A 14573-nucleotide genomic window follows, 5' to 3' on the forward strand; every position below is an offset into this window, starting at 1 on the left:
TAAATATCTTTATACACATACGTGAAATAAGTTACCTGGAGTATGGAAGGCGAGGACAAGAAATGAAGGGGTCTACAAACATTACATTGGTGACATACTGAGATAGTAACGGGCACGGGCTTATTGCCCGCGCTCCATCCAGTTACTGAGGGGTTGCGCAATCAGAGGGGAGGCTGAGCTCGTCGGTGCCTCACCTCTCGTCTCTTCCTGTATTTGCAGCGGAGCTCCGCATATTTGGAGATTTTTACTATAAAAATGATTGGAATCGTACAAATATGACATTAATAACACAGATCAGTGGAAAAATCGAAATATTTATTTTATTTTACTATTCTTTTTTTTTGTAACAGCTATTTTCATTGGAGCATGACAGGTGAGGCTCTGCCTCCCCTGCCTCCCCTGCCCGCACGTCGCTGCCACAACCGCCGTTGGATGACGTCGCGTGGTTGGCTGAGCCTGCTCCGGGCAGGCGGGCGCGCAGTGCGTGCAGCAAGGGCAGCGACGCTGCTGCATGAGCCCCGTGCAGCAGCCAATGGGGCGGAGAGCGACGCCGCCGCGCGCCGCGAGGAACGTCGAAGTGGGGAGCGTCGGTTCACAATGAGGGCGCCGTGACAGGAGGTGGGTGGGTGGGTGGGGGATGTGGTGTGTGTGAGGAGCTCGGCGCTTCGCTCAGAGGTCACCCCCCCCCCCTATCTCCGCCGAGCGCACTCCGGCGTGGGACAAAACGAATGCGTGGCCATCCCTGCTCGTTGGACATTGTTTCGGCGAGACTGACCACGGCAGGTTGGCAAAAGCGGCCCCGGAGAGAGAGAGAATTTCGGAAAACACGCGACCGATCCACGCGCGGCTCAACGCGCAGCATGGAGCCCAGAGCCCGGCCCGAGGACGGCGCCTCGAGGTACATCATCGGCCTCCACGCACGCGACGCAGCACCGCGCATGGCGTGACGGCACCGCACATGGCGTGACGGCACTTCACATGGCGTGACGGCACCGCGCATGGCGTGACGGCCACTCCGCTTGCGTGACAGAGCAGTACCTGCTGTGGCGTGCACAGTATTTCGTGTGCCGCGCGTCTCGAAGAAATGCCACTCATTGTGCCAGACACACACACGCGTGTGCCTCCTTTAACGCTCCGAATTCCACCGATCGTGCAGTGCTAGCTACGGGGTTGTAAATACAGTACTCCAGTATCCATTAACGACGCAGCGTCCACGCTACCAATGCTGTCTTTAAACAAAAGCATTAATGCTGTGCCACATCCGGAGCAACCCGACCTCTGTCGGAAATGGCACATGACGTACGTTGTACAATTACTACGTGACTGCCAAGAAGGAGATACGCGTCGGAGGATATAAAAGCCCCCCCCCCCCCCACGGTTCAGAGAAGCAGTGGTTCTGCGTGTGCATGAAACGACGGGACGAACTGCCCGTGGAATTAATGAACATTCATTCGGGGAATGAAATCGCAGCTCGGGCAGAGTAAGTGGTGAGCGGGGACGTAGTGCGCTTGCAGTAGCTCTGACCTCCTCGACCAACGCGGACCTGCGCTGGGCCGGGTGCTCCATTGGGGTTGTGCATGTGCGAATGTCACGCATGCATCACGTTCCCGCACCTCTTGTGCGTTTTTTTAAAGAGCAATGTAGTGTTTCATTTAAACGGCTTTCACGACCAATATTATGATTGGAAATTGGTGTCGTTTGGATTAGAAAGTGTCGGTATAATGTCAAATTGTAAAAAAAAACATTTAGCTTGTTTTTCAGCATTCAGGGTTTACTGAAACTGTATAAAGCAAATCAATTGGCATAATTTTCTCACCATCAAAACCTGATTTGATTGGCTCTGTTGGGTGGAGGGTCATAATAAAGAAATATATATTAACACAACGTACCCCATAAATTATGAACCGATGTAGTGTTTGTCTTGTTAAGCAGTCCTACATTGATTTTGTAGACTCTATTTAAAATTTAATTCTCCATAAACTACAATTTGGACAATCCACACACTATTCAGAATTAGAATTGCATGGTTGAATGATATTGTTATTTTATTTTCAATTGTCTTTACGTCAACAAGACTGCAAAAACGTGTTTTATCCTATGTCGTTATGTACTTTATGAATGCGGTCTACAGGCAGTTCATTTCAAGGCTGTAGCAATGGAGTCAACATTGGGGGGACCAAATCTTACAGGAGGTCTGGGAATCCCCCCCCAGAAAAAAATAAATCTAAATTTGAAAACGAATTTCCTGCCATTTCCTACCTAAAATATAAAAAAAATTCACTAACACATGGGATGGACTTTTTCATTATTTTTTACAATAATGTGTAATAGTGTATTGTATTACATTGTTCTGTTTTTTCATTTTACCTTTTCTTGTTTCATTGTATGTAATGGCAGAGATTAGGGATTAATACAGTACAACCATAACCACAATCATATCAACATAAATCTATATTATAGCAATATATTGGGGGGGGGGACATTGTGAGCTTATTTGAATATTGGGGGGGATGTGTCCCCCCCAATATATTATAATTACGGCCTTGGTTCATTTGAATATTTTTAGGCCTTTTCCTGTACAATTATTTCCTTAAATTGGCAAAAATAGATTTAACAACACACAGAGATGTGCATTTCAGTAACAAGAACCTTATGCAGACATAGGGCTCAAAATAACCCCATATGTGGCCATTTTATAATTTAGACCACAAACAGGCAGCAGTGAAACACAGATGCAACTATTTGTAGACTGGATTCATCCTTGTTAAGAGCCATAAATACAATACCGTCAACAATGTTTTCTGCTGCCATATACCCCTGAGCTCCATACATGCAGATGGTTTACCTCTACACTATGGGAACCTGGTCTTGTTTTCCAGCCTGCACTATCATTAGTGATGGGTTTTCTCATTTACATATGGGCGAAAATTATTAAATACTGCCATTATAAAATATAGTTATGTAAATATCTCCTGTTTTAGCTAAATTATCCTCCAATACCGGCCAATAACTCCTCACCCGAGTTTAGGTACAGGATGGTTAATAAGATATTTTAAAAATGGAGTTCCTCTTGGATCATGTAAATTAACTGCAAGCCATTGTGAGGGTCTGTCTTGGCTGTCACCTCCAAAAAGGGTCCGTCCATAAATGACGTCACGCGATTTTGGACGATTTTTTACCCCCCCCCCCTTCGTCACACGGCGTCACAAAAAGTCAGACCCCCCTCAAATATGACGTCACAAAGCTCTGCCCCCCCCCCCAAACATGCTTCAAATCGCTTTAAACTATTGTCATTGTAGTGCATATCTAATGTGGCACTGCATTCTGATGTTATAGGAGAAAACATTTATTAAAAAGTCTATTTAATTAAGTAGAACGTGTTGTCTATATTTATTTAAAGTTGCGCATTTTGATGTGACGTCACATTTCTCAACCCCCCCCCCCCCATCGTCACACATCGTCACAAATGTCTGACCCCCCCCCTCCTAGGTGCGTGACGTCATTTATGGACGGCCCCAAACGGAGGATATGAGAAACACCCCCAATGTCCTGACCGAATTACTATGTATAAGGGAGGCCTTTCTGGGAAATGCTACTTAACTCCAAATGACTTAAAGCAAACTCTCATTTCCCATATACATAATGTTAAAATCATTGGCTACATTCCTAGCCAATATTTTTGGGAAAAAATTTGTGACTAACTGTCATTAAGTGCACAAAAATTTAAATGATTTTCAGTGAATATGCATTTTCACTCATAATAAATACAAATAATTGGATAAAACTGAACAGACATGGTTTAAGAGCTTGCTGATTGATGTCTATTTGAGTGAGCGGTGGTGAAATTACGCAGAGGAAGGGGTAGAATCTGCCTCTTCATCTGATCATGAAGTTGGAGTCACAGGAATGGTCATCAGGGGAAGCTGCCTTTCTTTTGAGCTCTTCTCCGGACCTTATAACTTGATGGCAAAACGTTAAATAATATTTTTTTACAACAACAGTTGGACAGCATTTTCAGTGTTGCTGGGTTCATACCGCAATGTGCTAACCAATGTGCCACTGCTTCAACCCTTTGTCCATGCTTCAAAGTATAATTCAAATAGAATGTATACCTGATGAACATATCCGTACATTTACATCTCAGCAGTCTCGTGATCTGTCGGGCAGGTGTTACTTTGACATTTAATTTTCTGGCAAGGGTGAAACAAATGGATCAACCTACCTTCCAGTGGCAGTACTTTCAGCATGGCAGTGTGCGCCTCCCACCATTCTGCCGAGGTCGTCTGGAAGCAATAGCATCCTTCCCTGTGAGGCCAGATGACGTGTGGATCGCATCCTATCCAAAGTCAGGTGAGATCCAGTTTATATTATTAAATATGAAAAGAAAGAGATTTAATACCAATCGACAAATACATAAAAATGCATAATACGCTTCAAAATCACAACATGGAATGGGAAATCTAGCCAAATACACATTCTAATGGCAATAACTCAGATAATCTATGCTAGGTTGTGTCATTTGGTCTACATCTTCAGAATTTACTGCTCTTCACATTAAATCTTGTAAACTACTTTTACTTATGTGTTTGTTACTTGGCTACTCATGGCCTTTTGCTTCCGCATTTAGGTACAAGTGTGCTGCAAGAGATGGTATTCCTAATATCACAAGGTGTAGACCCTGCTGAAGTAGGGATCATGAATATAGCTGAACAGATGCCAGTGTTGGAACATCCGCAGCCGGGGCTCGACATACTTATGGTACTGCATTCGTCTTCAAGAGACCACCACGATAATTGAATAAAAAAATGTGATTCTAATGTTTATGTATATTTAAATAAGATGGTCAGTTAAAATATTGTATTTGAAAAATTAACACCTTTCCTCATTCTCCTGCATTTGTCCCTGTCATATTCCTCTGTACATCAGCAACTGACGACACCTCGCATTATAAAAACACACCTGCCCTATGGTCTCTTGCCTCGCGATCTGTGGGACAGCAAGGCCAAGGTACCTGTACATACCACTGACAGCACATTCGTGACTAAGGTTAGAGTATGCTGGCACAATGCACGTCTGACTTTGTTTAAGTAAATATTTCCAAATCATCCAAACATCTGTATTTAATAGTTAAAAAAATGTTGGACCTTTATCATATAAAAAATAATGCCAACTATGGGATCTTTTTCTGAATTAGTATAACTGTTCCTTTACAGTACTCAAGTGTCAATATTATTTTGTTAAATACAAAGGTGTTGAGATTTGGTGATAGTTAACTATGTGTAACAACTTAGGACCTTACCCTGGAGCTAAATATAACAGCCTTGAAATTTGTTTTACCCATGTTCATTTGTAGTATGAACAATTGGTGCAGGTGTGTAGCTGTTTCAACATGACAAGGTGGGATCACTGCTGTGGATTACATTTCATTCTGTACATGCATATGCACACCATTGTTTTCAATAAATAATTTATTTTTTATGCTAGGCAACAACGATCTTGGAAAATGTGTGCTGCAAGACTCTCTACCACCCAACATAGCCAAACGACTATGAGACCTCCTTTACCAGTGGCAAAATATAGTAGTAGGTTTTTACCCTTTAAATTGGTACAAAACTGACACCTTTATACAAGGCATCATGTTTGCAATAACCACAACACAAGTAGTCAAAATGCAAACAAAAAGAAACAACTCTGATGATGATAATGATATGCACTGTCCTTGAAGTTGGAGACCACCACTAGGCTCTAAGGAAAGCTGTCTCGGGTGTGGACCAATCAACTTCAAGGACAGTGCATATCATTATCATCATCAGAGTTGTTTCTTTTTGTTTGCATTTTGACTACTTGTGTTGTGGTTATTGCAAACATGATGCCTTGTATAAAGGTGTCAGTTTTATACCAGTTTAAAGGGTAAAAACCTACTACTATAGCTAAACGAGTGAAATGATTACGTGTACAAGTGGTTAACGTGCCAATTATTAATGTTGCATGCAGCTCACTGGCAATTTTAACTTTGCCAAGCATGTTCAGGACAGAACCCAAAAATAAAACTAGAACCCAGAAAGTCAGAATAACTATGTTACCTGACCCTGCTTCTTAAATAGGTATCATGACATCGCATGAACGACCAATGAGGTATAAACGTAATAATAACCATTACATACATCTAGCAGTTCACCAGAATTGATTCAGGCAAGCCTGCTGATGAGATACGGTATTTTTAAGTCGGTCCAGAGTTGGCTTGTCTTTGGTCAATATTGCTGCGGTTATACATTCCGATAATTCCATAGGGCATTGGGTTGTGTAAAAAACGCTTTTTATGTGGAGAGACATATCTATGAAAAATACGTATTGTCTGTCTTAATTTTCTTACTTATATTCTCCACAATGAGGCTCATAATAATTTTGTGTAATCTTCAACTGATGTTAAAATCTGCTGTACTTCATTAACAGTGGCAATTCTAGCAAATATATTGGTGATTCCAACAATACAAATGTAGTTTAATTGTTTTAACAGGAACAGATTCTCTGTCATCTATGTTTTTTATTGTGTTGTTATTTTTACTATTACTGGAGGCTATGATACTCAAGGGCTCAGGCTTTGACAAAAATGTTGGCCCGTTGCATATGTCTTCAGGGAGATTTTTTGTTTTAGATGGAAGCGTCACTGCTTATCTTCTTGGTTCTTTCGGTAAAGTCACGTGGATAGAAAATGCAAATCTTATCTTGGTAGGCATCAGTGTTTTATTACAATAATGCCGTTATTTTACCTTGTGAATTATGTCCAAACAGGTCATCTTGTTCTAACCCAAAGATAAATGTAAACTAAAACCTAATGATTTAACCACTGTTTTTTAATCACAGTTGCCATGCAAAGGCATATAAGATCAAGAGGCCTTCAACAAACAGAGCTATTGAAATTGTAATATACAAGAGTTCTTGTTTTTTTACTGATTAAGGTTATAAAAACGTTGGTTAAAGAGACGCTCTAAAATAACTTATCAATGCATATTAAGTGATATGACATAGATCAGAAACACCCATTAAAAAAATTGAAAGTGCACAAACATTGAAAAGTCTTCATAGACTCATGATGAGGTGTACACTTGTAAATACTCGGACGGTGCTGTTGCGACAGTTCCAAGTGGGGGATTGGAGTGGGATCAGTTCTAAGTAGAACTAAAATGGCTGCCATGACCCTGCTAGGTGGTGTACATGGCACGGAATCCCAAGGACCTAGCAGTGTCTTATTATCAATTCTTGCGCTCTCTGCGCACTCCTGGTTTCCGCGGCTCCTTCCCCGAGTTTTGTCGGCGTTTCTTGGAGAACAGACGTGAGTACCACACCTTCACATTCTGGGCAGTCTTCGACTTACGAACGTAATTAATTCCTAAGACATGTTCGTTAGTTGAACTGTTGGTAAGTCGGAACACAATAATGTACTGTATTTAAATAGCCATACGGTCAGTGTTATGAAATGTATTACGGTTCAACAATAAAATTAAGCATTGTTAAACGCATAAAAAAGAAAAAAATATTGTACATCTGCATGTAACACTGTAAACAATATTGTATAGTAAGTAAAACATAAAATAAAGTAACATAATTGGAAAAAAAATCGGTTTTATTTTCACTTACCTTAAGTACTGATGCTGGCTTGCTTGTCAGTAGTCTGCGGCAAGGTAAGGTAAAAGGTAAAAACAACGAGCCTACCTTTACCCTACCTTTTACCTGACCACAATACAATCACTCTACCCTTACCTTTTACCCTTTAGCAAGGTAAGGTTAAAGGTAAAAGTTAAAAAGCAACGAGCCTACCTTTACCCTACCTTTTACCCTTACCCCATTCAAATTACCTGATTACAGGGTAATTACTGGGGTACTACACATGAAAAATGTTTATAACAGGTAAATGTGAGGTAGAGTGCTTTATTCTATAGAATATTCTCGAATCGGGCGTTGAGGCTGTCGACGACACCGTCCTCCATAACCTCTTCGTCTCAGTCGTCTTGGTCGATGACGATCTCATCAACAACCTGATCAAGTTCATCATTGCCGTCGTCCTCGGACGAACGACGGGCAATAATATCCTGCGCCGCTCCTGCCCGGTTAGACGGGACCTTCAGGCAGCCGGCGGCGATCCACGAGCACAAGCACATGGACTGGATGAAGAGCATCGACGACAGCGACTGGCGAACGCATGTGAACTCCTTCATCCCCGTCGCGATCAAGGATTCAACGATCGCTCTAAGAGTGGCTTCACCGCGATCGCAATGATGGATCAAGTGCTCCATCGTCACCGGCACGAGATCCAATGTTGACTTGCGGTCCGCCGACAATGAGGGCATGACCTGGCGCGGCATTCGCAGGAATGTTGTCATGCCCTCGATGTTTGCCCAATGCAGTTCAGAGAAAGTGCCAACGCCGATCACATCCTGGAGGCGCGCCATGATAATGTACAATGGGACGCGCTTATTGATGGCATTGTCGCCCATGTCAAACGTCGAATTCCACCTGGTCGGCGAGTCCTGGTGCGTTGAATACTTGCTGACGAGCTTGGCGATCTCGGTCTCGCGGCAGTACGACTGCCAGACGACCTTGCTGCGCCTGATATTGACGAGCGCCTCGTGCAGTTCGACATTGGTCGACTTGTTCAGTTTGAGAAGTTGAACGCCGCCGATCTGGAGTGAATGATCCAAGCAGCGAATATGGTGGCAAGCCTGCAACTTCTCATATCCAGCGTCCGCGTTGACCTGGGCGAACAACGTCTTGACAGCACTGATCGCATCGGAGCCATTGTCGCTGGTGACAGCGAGCAGCTTGGTCGAGACATTGTGCCCGAGGCTTTGGAGGTGCTCAAACAGAGTGGTGCCAATGTGCTTGCCGACACCCCTTCCGGACTGCACATCGAGGATCGTCACCAGCATGGATTTCTACTCACCAGATTTGGTGTCGATTCAGTGCACTGTGACCATCCAAAATCCCTTCAGGTTTGCGGTTCAACCACCCGTCGATGGCGAGCGAGATGGCGACATCCAGGTTGAAAAAGAATACCCCGACGATGGGCAGCATGATGGCGTGAAGCTCGACAATCCTGCGAATAACGGTGTGGGTTGACGGGCCCTCATATCCCTACGTCAATGTATGGACCAAGGTATTGAACTTGTTGCTGTCGGCGGCTCGCAAAGAGATTGCGTCTTGGATAGCAAAATCAACCACCGCGTTCTCAAACTTTACCAGGAGGCGATCCGGAATTTCTGGCCGGCTCAGCATTTGCTGCATTAGGCGGCTCGCCGACGCCGACTGCCTGGGGCAAGCACGTTGTGCTTCTTGAGGTGGGATTTTCACCCCGACGCGTTCGTGTGGGAGGAAAATCACTTGCAGCAGTTCACGCACTGCCGCTTTCCTTGCTGCACATGGGGATCACCCTCCATCCAATCATGCGTGTGCTCCCACGGGAATGCATTCCGCTGCCTCTTTCGATTGCTGTTCGCAGCGACCCCGGAAATGCCATTGCTGGCATCCTCGACCTCATCTTCTACCTCAAGAACGTGGTCTGTCTCCATCTGGCCCGACATCAATGATTCCAATTTCAAATGGAGGCCACGGACTGCACCACGGAGCTATTAGCAAGCAGTAAACAGGGTATTTACCGGGTAATACTTCGGCGCTACCTTTACCCTACCGGGTAATTCTTCCGCGCTACCTTTACCCTACCCTTTACCTTACCCTTTGGCATGGTCGACGCCTTTACCCTTTACCTTTAAGCTTTTACCTGGTAAAAAGGGTAAATTACCTTACCTTGCCGAGGCCTACTTGTCAGAAGGGGCATAATGAGTAACCACAATTGCGCACACACACACACAATGGGGGCACTCATGCGCATACAACAGCAACAACTGCCATTCGCTACTAAGTGGCGGTGATGTCACCACGCACTTGTGCCATGCTATGTGCTTATTGAGGCCACGTGAAGTGTCGAACACCTGCTGGCTGGAGATCATGGGGCAGAACTCCTATAAAGGGGGACATCCTTGCAAACCTGCAAAACTAGTCCTGTGGTTTCAGCAGCGGTAATGTCATGTCAGGCAGCCTATACACGAGCACCTATGAAGGCCGGAACATTACATGAGGAGGTGTGGCCATCACCACGCCCAACCGCCTTTGTCTCCCTAGTGGTAATGTTTACACACCGCATCAGGTACTAATTTGAGACTGAGCCAACCTAGGGGATGCCCGGGACTGGTTCAAATCATCGTCACTGGTGTTGACGTGAGCAGGAATCAATCTCGGGTAGGTAGGTTTATAGCGCAGCACTCTAACTGCTACAGTACAGCTCCCCACATACTTTCACACACGCACAAACACTCACTCCCCATGCAAGGCCGACTCATTACATCTCGTGGAGGATTGCTCCGCTGAATAAAATAGTTTCCCGGTTCTGTTTGCAAGTGCGAGTTCTTGTTTGAAGTCAATGTAAAAAAAAATTGATGGAAGCTGATTCGTAAGTGCGGGTTTTCATAAGTCGGGTGTTTGTAAGTCGAGGGCTGCCTGTGTCCGTAAAATTCACCATGCCATATTTCACCATAGTCTCAGTGAGCACAAAAAAACATTTAATATGATATTAACATTGGCATGGAGTAAATTCCATACATTGGTTGCATGCAAATATACCAAACCTTTGCCTTTCCTCCCAGTGGCATATGGCTCATGGTTTGACCATGTGCAGGAATTTTGGAATCACCGTAATGATGAACAAATTCTATTTCTCAAGTATGAAGACTTACATCAAGTAAGTACATTCACATGTACCTTCAGTCAGCATATAATCACATTGGCATTTTTGTATGTTTTCAGATGCACACCTATGTGACCCCATATTGTGAACCCTTTTCTTTTGCAGAACCTGCCTAAAGTGTCAGAGCAGTTACAGGCATTCTTAAGCATAAAACAGGAAACGGCTCATGCCCAGGACGTGGTGCAACATTGCTCTCAGCTTGTGGATGCAAGCATGCAGCCACATGCACGTGGTAATCACACACACGATACATATGAAGATAGTGCAATCACGAAAATCTTATGAATTGAAAAAACTTGACGAATGTAACTAAATCAATGACATGGTTTAGAATAATAGCCATGAACACAAAATAGAACATAACTGAAAACTGCACGACGAAACATGGAGAGATACATGTTAGGAATTACAATGAGATAAAGAGGAACATCTGGATTAGGGAACACACAAAGATTAATGATAGCATTCAAACTGTTAAGTATAGGAAGTCCGCGTGGGTAGGACATATTGCTCGAAGGGATGATGTAATTTGATCAATATTAATCACTTAGTGGCAGCCAAGGAATGGAACGCATTTCAGAAGAGGTCCACGAAGTTGATGAAGTGATAAAATGACCTCATCTGCAGGTGCTACGTGGCTTTTTATACTGCAGGATCATGATATATGGTGATGGCTTGGGGAGCTCTTCATCTGGCAGTGGATTGACATTGGCTGATGGTGATTTTATATCAGCAAAAAATGGCAAAAAATATAATTTTGAAATAATACAAACCATGTGGTAAACAATTCCTGCAAAGGTTTCATCTACCTACTATATAATATCATTTGCAATCGGTTATACTGCTTTTTAACAATAAGCATATCCAAATCTTTGATACGAAAACCTGTAAATATATTCTCAATTTTAACATTCAAACTCTTTCCATTGCTCCAAAAGTATAAAACTTTCTCTCAATTCCACTCTGTACTATCCTCTAACTCTCATCTACAGGTCGAGTTGGCATCTGGAAGGATTCACTATCTGTGGAAGAGAGTGAACACTTTGACGTGGCCTATGGTGAAAGGCTCTCCCAGATTGGTCTACAGTTTGAATATCAACTCTTATGAAAAACAACTCGTGTACAGAGATAGAATGGAGGTTTATATGCATCATTAGAAGGCAGTACAAATAAAACATCTGTATAATAGAAGTAATGTCTGCATAATAGGGTTGACACGTGCAATGTTGGAAGTATGGCTACCAGTGGTTCAAATTGGTAATATTTTGACCTGTTATTTTTTGCCCAACTGTATAATCGTGGCATCACACACAAAGTATGTTCTGTTTCATAATTGTCCTCGGTTAAGACTTTAAAATCATTATTCCAATTGAAGACATGGTTCATAATAATCAACGAAGCATAACATTTGACAACACAGTCAACCGTTAACATTTGTGGGGGATACGTTCCTGGAGAGCAGCTCAAATATTATATCTGCGAATATTAATAATGATATAATCCAAAGTATAATGCACATTCAATCCTAGGATCCCAATGCACAATGCATGAAAAGCAGGAAACAAAAAACTGAACCAGGGCAGCAGGCCAAACTAAAGAGGTGGCCTTCCCTCTTTAGAGATGGGTTTTCAAATATTTCTACCGACTCTGATTTCCTGATTTCAAGTGGCAAGGCGTCCCATAGCTTGGGTTCCACGCTAGAAAAAGCCCGATCACCAAAAGAGCACAACCTAGACCTGGGAGTGCTGAGCAGTTGGAGATCAGAAGATGTTAATTACTTGATGGAATATATAAATGTATTAGTTCCTGCAAGTAATGTGGGGTGAGCCCTTTTAAAGCTTTATCGGTTAATAGCAGTATCTTAAAATCCACTCGGAATTTGACCGGTAGCCAATAGAGAGATAGAACTGGCGTATCTTTATACGTGACTTTACCGAAAGAACCAAATAATAATTCCTGCAGTCACGAAAGCTCCAAAATTAAGATTGGCGTAATGTGCTCACAGAATGGTGTACGTGTAATAATGAAAGTTTTTGGAGCAAATAGCGTGTGTCTATGTTGTGTCTCTCTGCATGTCTCTGTGTTGTCTCTCTCTGCTTGTGTGTCTGTCTGTGTGTCTCCATGTCTGTGTTTTGTCTCTCTCTCAAATTTAGTTCTACCTGATGACGACTGCTTCTGTTGCAATCGAAACGTCGTATTCTATTATTTAATCAAATTTCGTTCTACGTGACTTTACCATATAAGTTATTTTAAAACATTAACTGTATGTACTGTATTGATTAATACATATATTTAATTGTTTTGTTATATAACTTTTTATAATGATAAACATGAACATTTAAAAGTGCAAATATCAGTGAATACATATTATACAGTGCTTTCGCGCTCTCACAATCTACGCTGCTCCCATGCTTCACGACTTCTTGTTGGGTATTCACTTGCTACGGCCATGAATATTTCAAATACAACCCCGCGAATATCAAATAGCATTACTATAAATTTATTGCAAAACCGAAATTATAAACCCACGGATATTAAAGATGTACTGTATATTAAGTATTTGATGAATGTGTATCATGAGGCTCTACCTTGTTCTTGGTTTCCAGATAAAATAAAAATGCGATCGTCTCAGTACCATCGAAGACACAAAGCAAATGTCATCCTTTGGAAAACCTGGTACTCATGGAAATGTAGATTTTCTTCCATTGACTCAAGGCAATCAATGGAGAAGCGTGCCAAACACAATGGTCATTTAAAGATAGAGAACGTGTTTACGTGTATTTTGTTACACGTTCAAAGTAATTGTTCAAAGTTAATCTTATGCTGGTGGAAACACGTCAATATAGAAAAAAGTCATTGTCTACGTACCCATAAATGTAGTCAGCCATTTTTATTTGAAGTACTTTCAATGGGAAATTACATAGTTTTAGATGTATTTACAACACTGCAATTAACCAGCAATTAAACTACAGGGGTCCTGCGAATTTTCAGTTACGCGATTAATCTTCTAGGGACATAATTCACACTTACGCTATGCGTTTCACAGTTCTGCGGTCAAAAATATATGTTGAATAATAAAAAGTCTACGATTAAACATATTTCTGATGGCGTCACTGCTGCTGGGCATACCCATCTTAGATCTCTGCCTTTGTTTAACAGGGAAGTTATGTTTATAAATTAAAAGTTATTTATCTGTATAAACTCATTACAGGATCATATTTTAGGTTTAAAATGTTATTTGTGGCAAAAAAATGTCGGGAAACGTATCCTCACAATTGTAATTGATTCCTATAGGAAAAAGTATAACGTCGTTTCGTTTAAGACCACATTCACAACGTTAAACGATGACTTACTGTACTTCGAATTCAAATTAATGTATGTTCAACTTATTTCAACATAGATTATTTTACTAGCCAGACGGTCTAATTACCATGGCCCTGATATCGTATGTAGATCACTCGGATTTCTCCAGTATAGATAGATATTCTGATTCTGTACGAGTTGTGAGCGTAACAATGCAACGGTGACATGTTTGATAAGTCCGGGCTGATATGTGTTCAAGGTTGGTGAATGAGCTGATTTGTGTATACTCTATTATGTAAGCTGCTGCTCGATGTCAGAGATTAAAGCTTACATTTGTAATCAATTGTATAAGTAACCTTATGTATTCTAAAAATTAAGCATTAAAAGTACGTGGTTATTTAAGTGGATAACTGAATACAAAAAGATCTCACATCGAAATGCATGAAATTTTGTCTAGAGGCTGTGATATCAC

General features: G+C 42.1%; 1 protein-coding gene across 7 annotated transcripts; it reads left to right on the forward strand.

Annotated features, from left to right (window-relative positions):
• The first annotated feature begins 433 nt into the window (after positions 1–433).
• On the forward strand, positions 434–14444 carry LOC144951491 (sulfotransferase 4A1-like). Of its 7 annotated transcripts, XR_013640513.1 has the most exons (10): positions 434–618; positions 784–898; positions 4148–4350; positions 4628–4758; positions 4927–5007; positions 7207–7333; positions 10698–10792; positions 10904–11030; positions 11791–12055; positions 13405–13483. XR_013640513.1 is itself a non-coding variant. In XM_078881811.1 (9 exons), the coding sequence occupies exons 2-9, from the start codon at positions 861–863 to the stop codon at positions 13761–13763; spliced, it is 1161 nt and encodes a 386-aa protein (XP_078737937.1). In that variant the 5' UTR covers positions 434–618; positions 784–860; the 3' UTR covers positions 13764–14444. The 7 variants fall into 7 exon arrangements, 6 of the variants coding, with proteins under 6 accessions (XP_078737937.1, XP_078737953.1, XP_078737944.1 ...); XM_078881811.1 differs by lacking the exon at positions 11791–12055 and having other exon boundaries at positions 13405–14444; XM_078881827.1 differs by lacking the exon at positions 11791–12055 and having other exon boundaries at positions 4168–4350; positions 13405–14444.
• The last annotated feature ends 129 nt before the right edge of the window (positions 14445–14573 follow it).

This window comes from Lampetra fluviatilis, chromosome 3 (genome assembly GCF_964198595.1).
Source record: "Lampetra fluviatilis chromosome 3, kcLamFluv1.1, whole genome shotgun sequence".
Lineage (NCBI taxonomy): Eukaryota > Metazoa > Chordata > Hyperoartia > Petromyzontiformes > Petromyzontidae > Lampetra > Lampetra fluviatilis.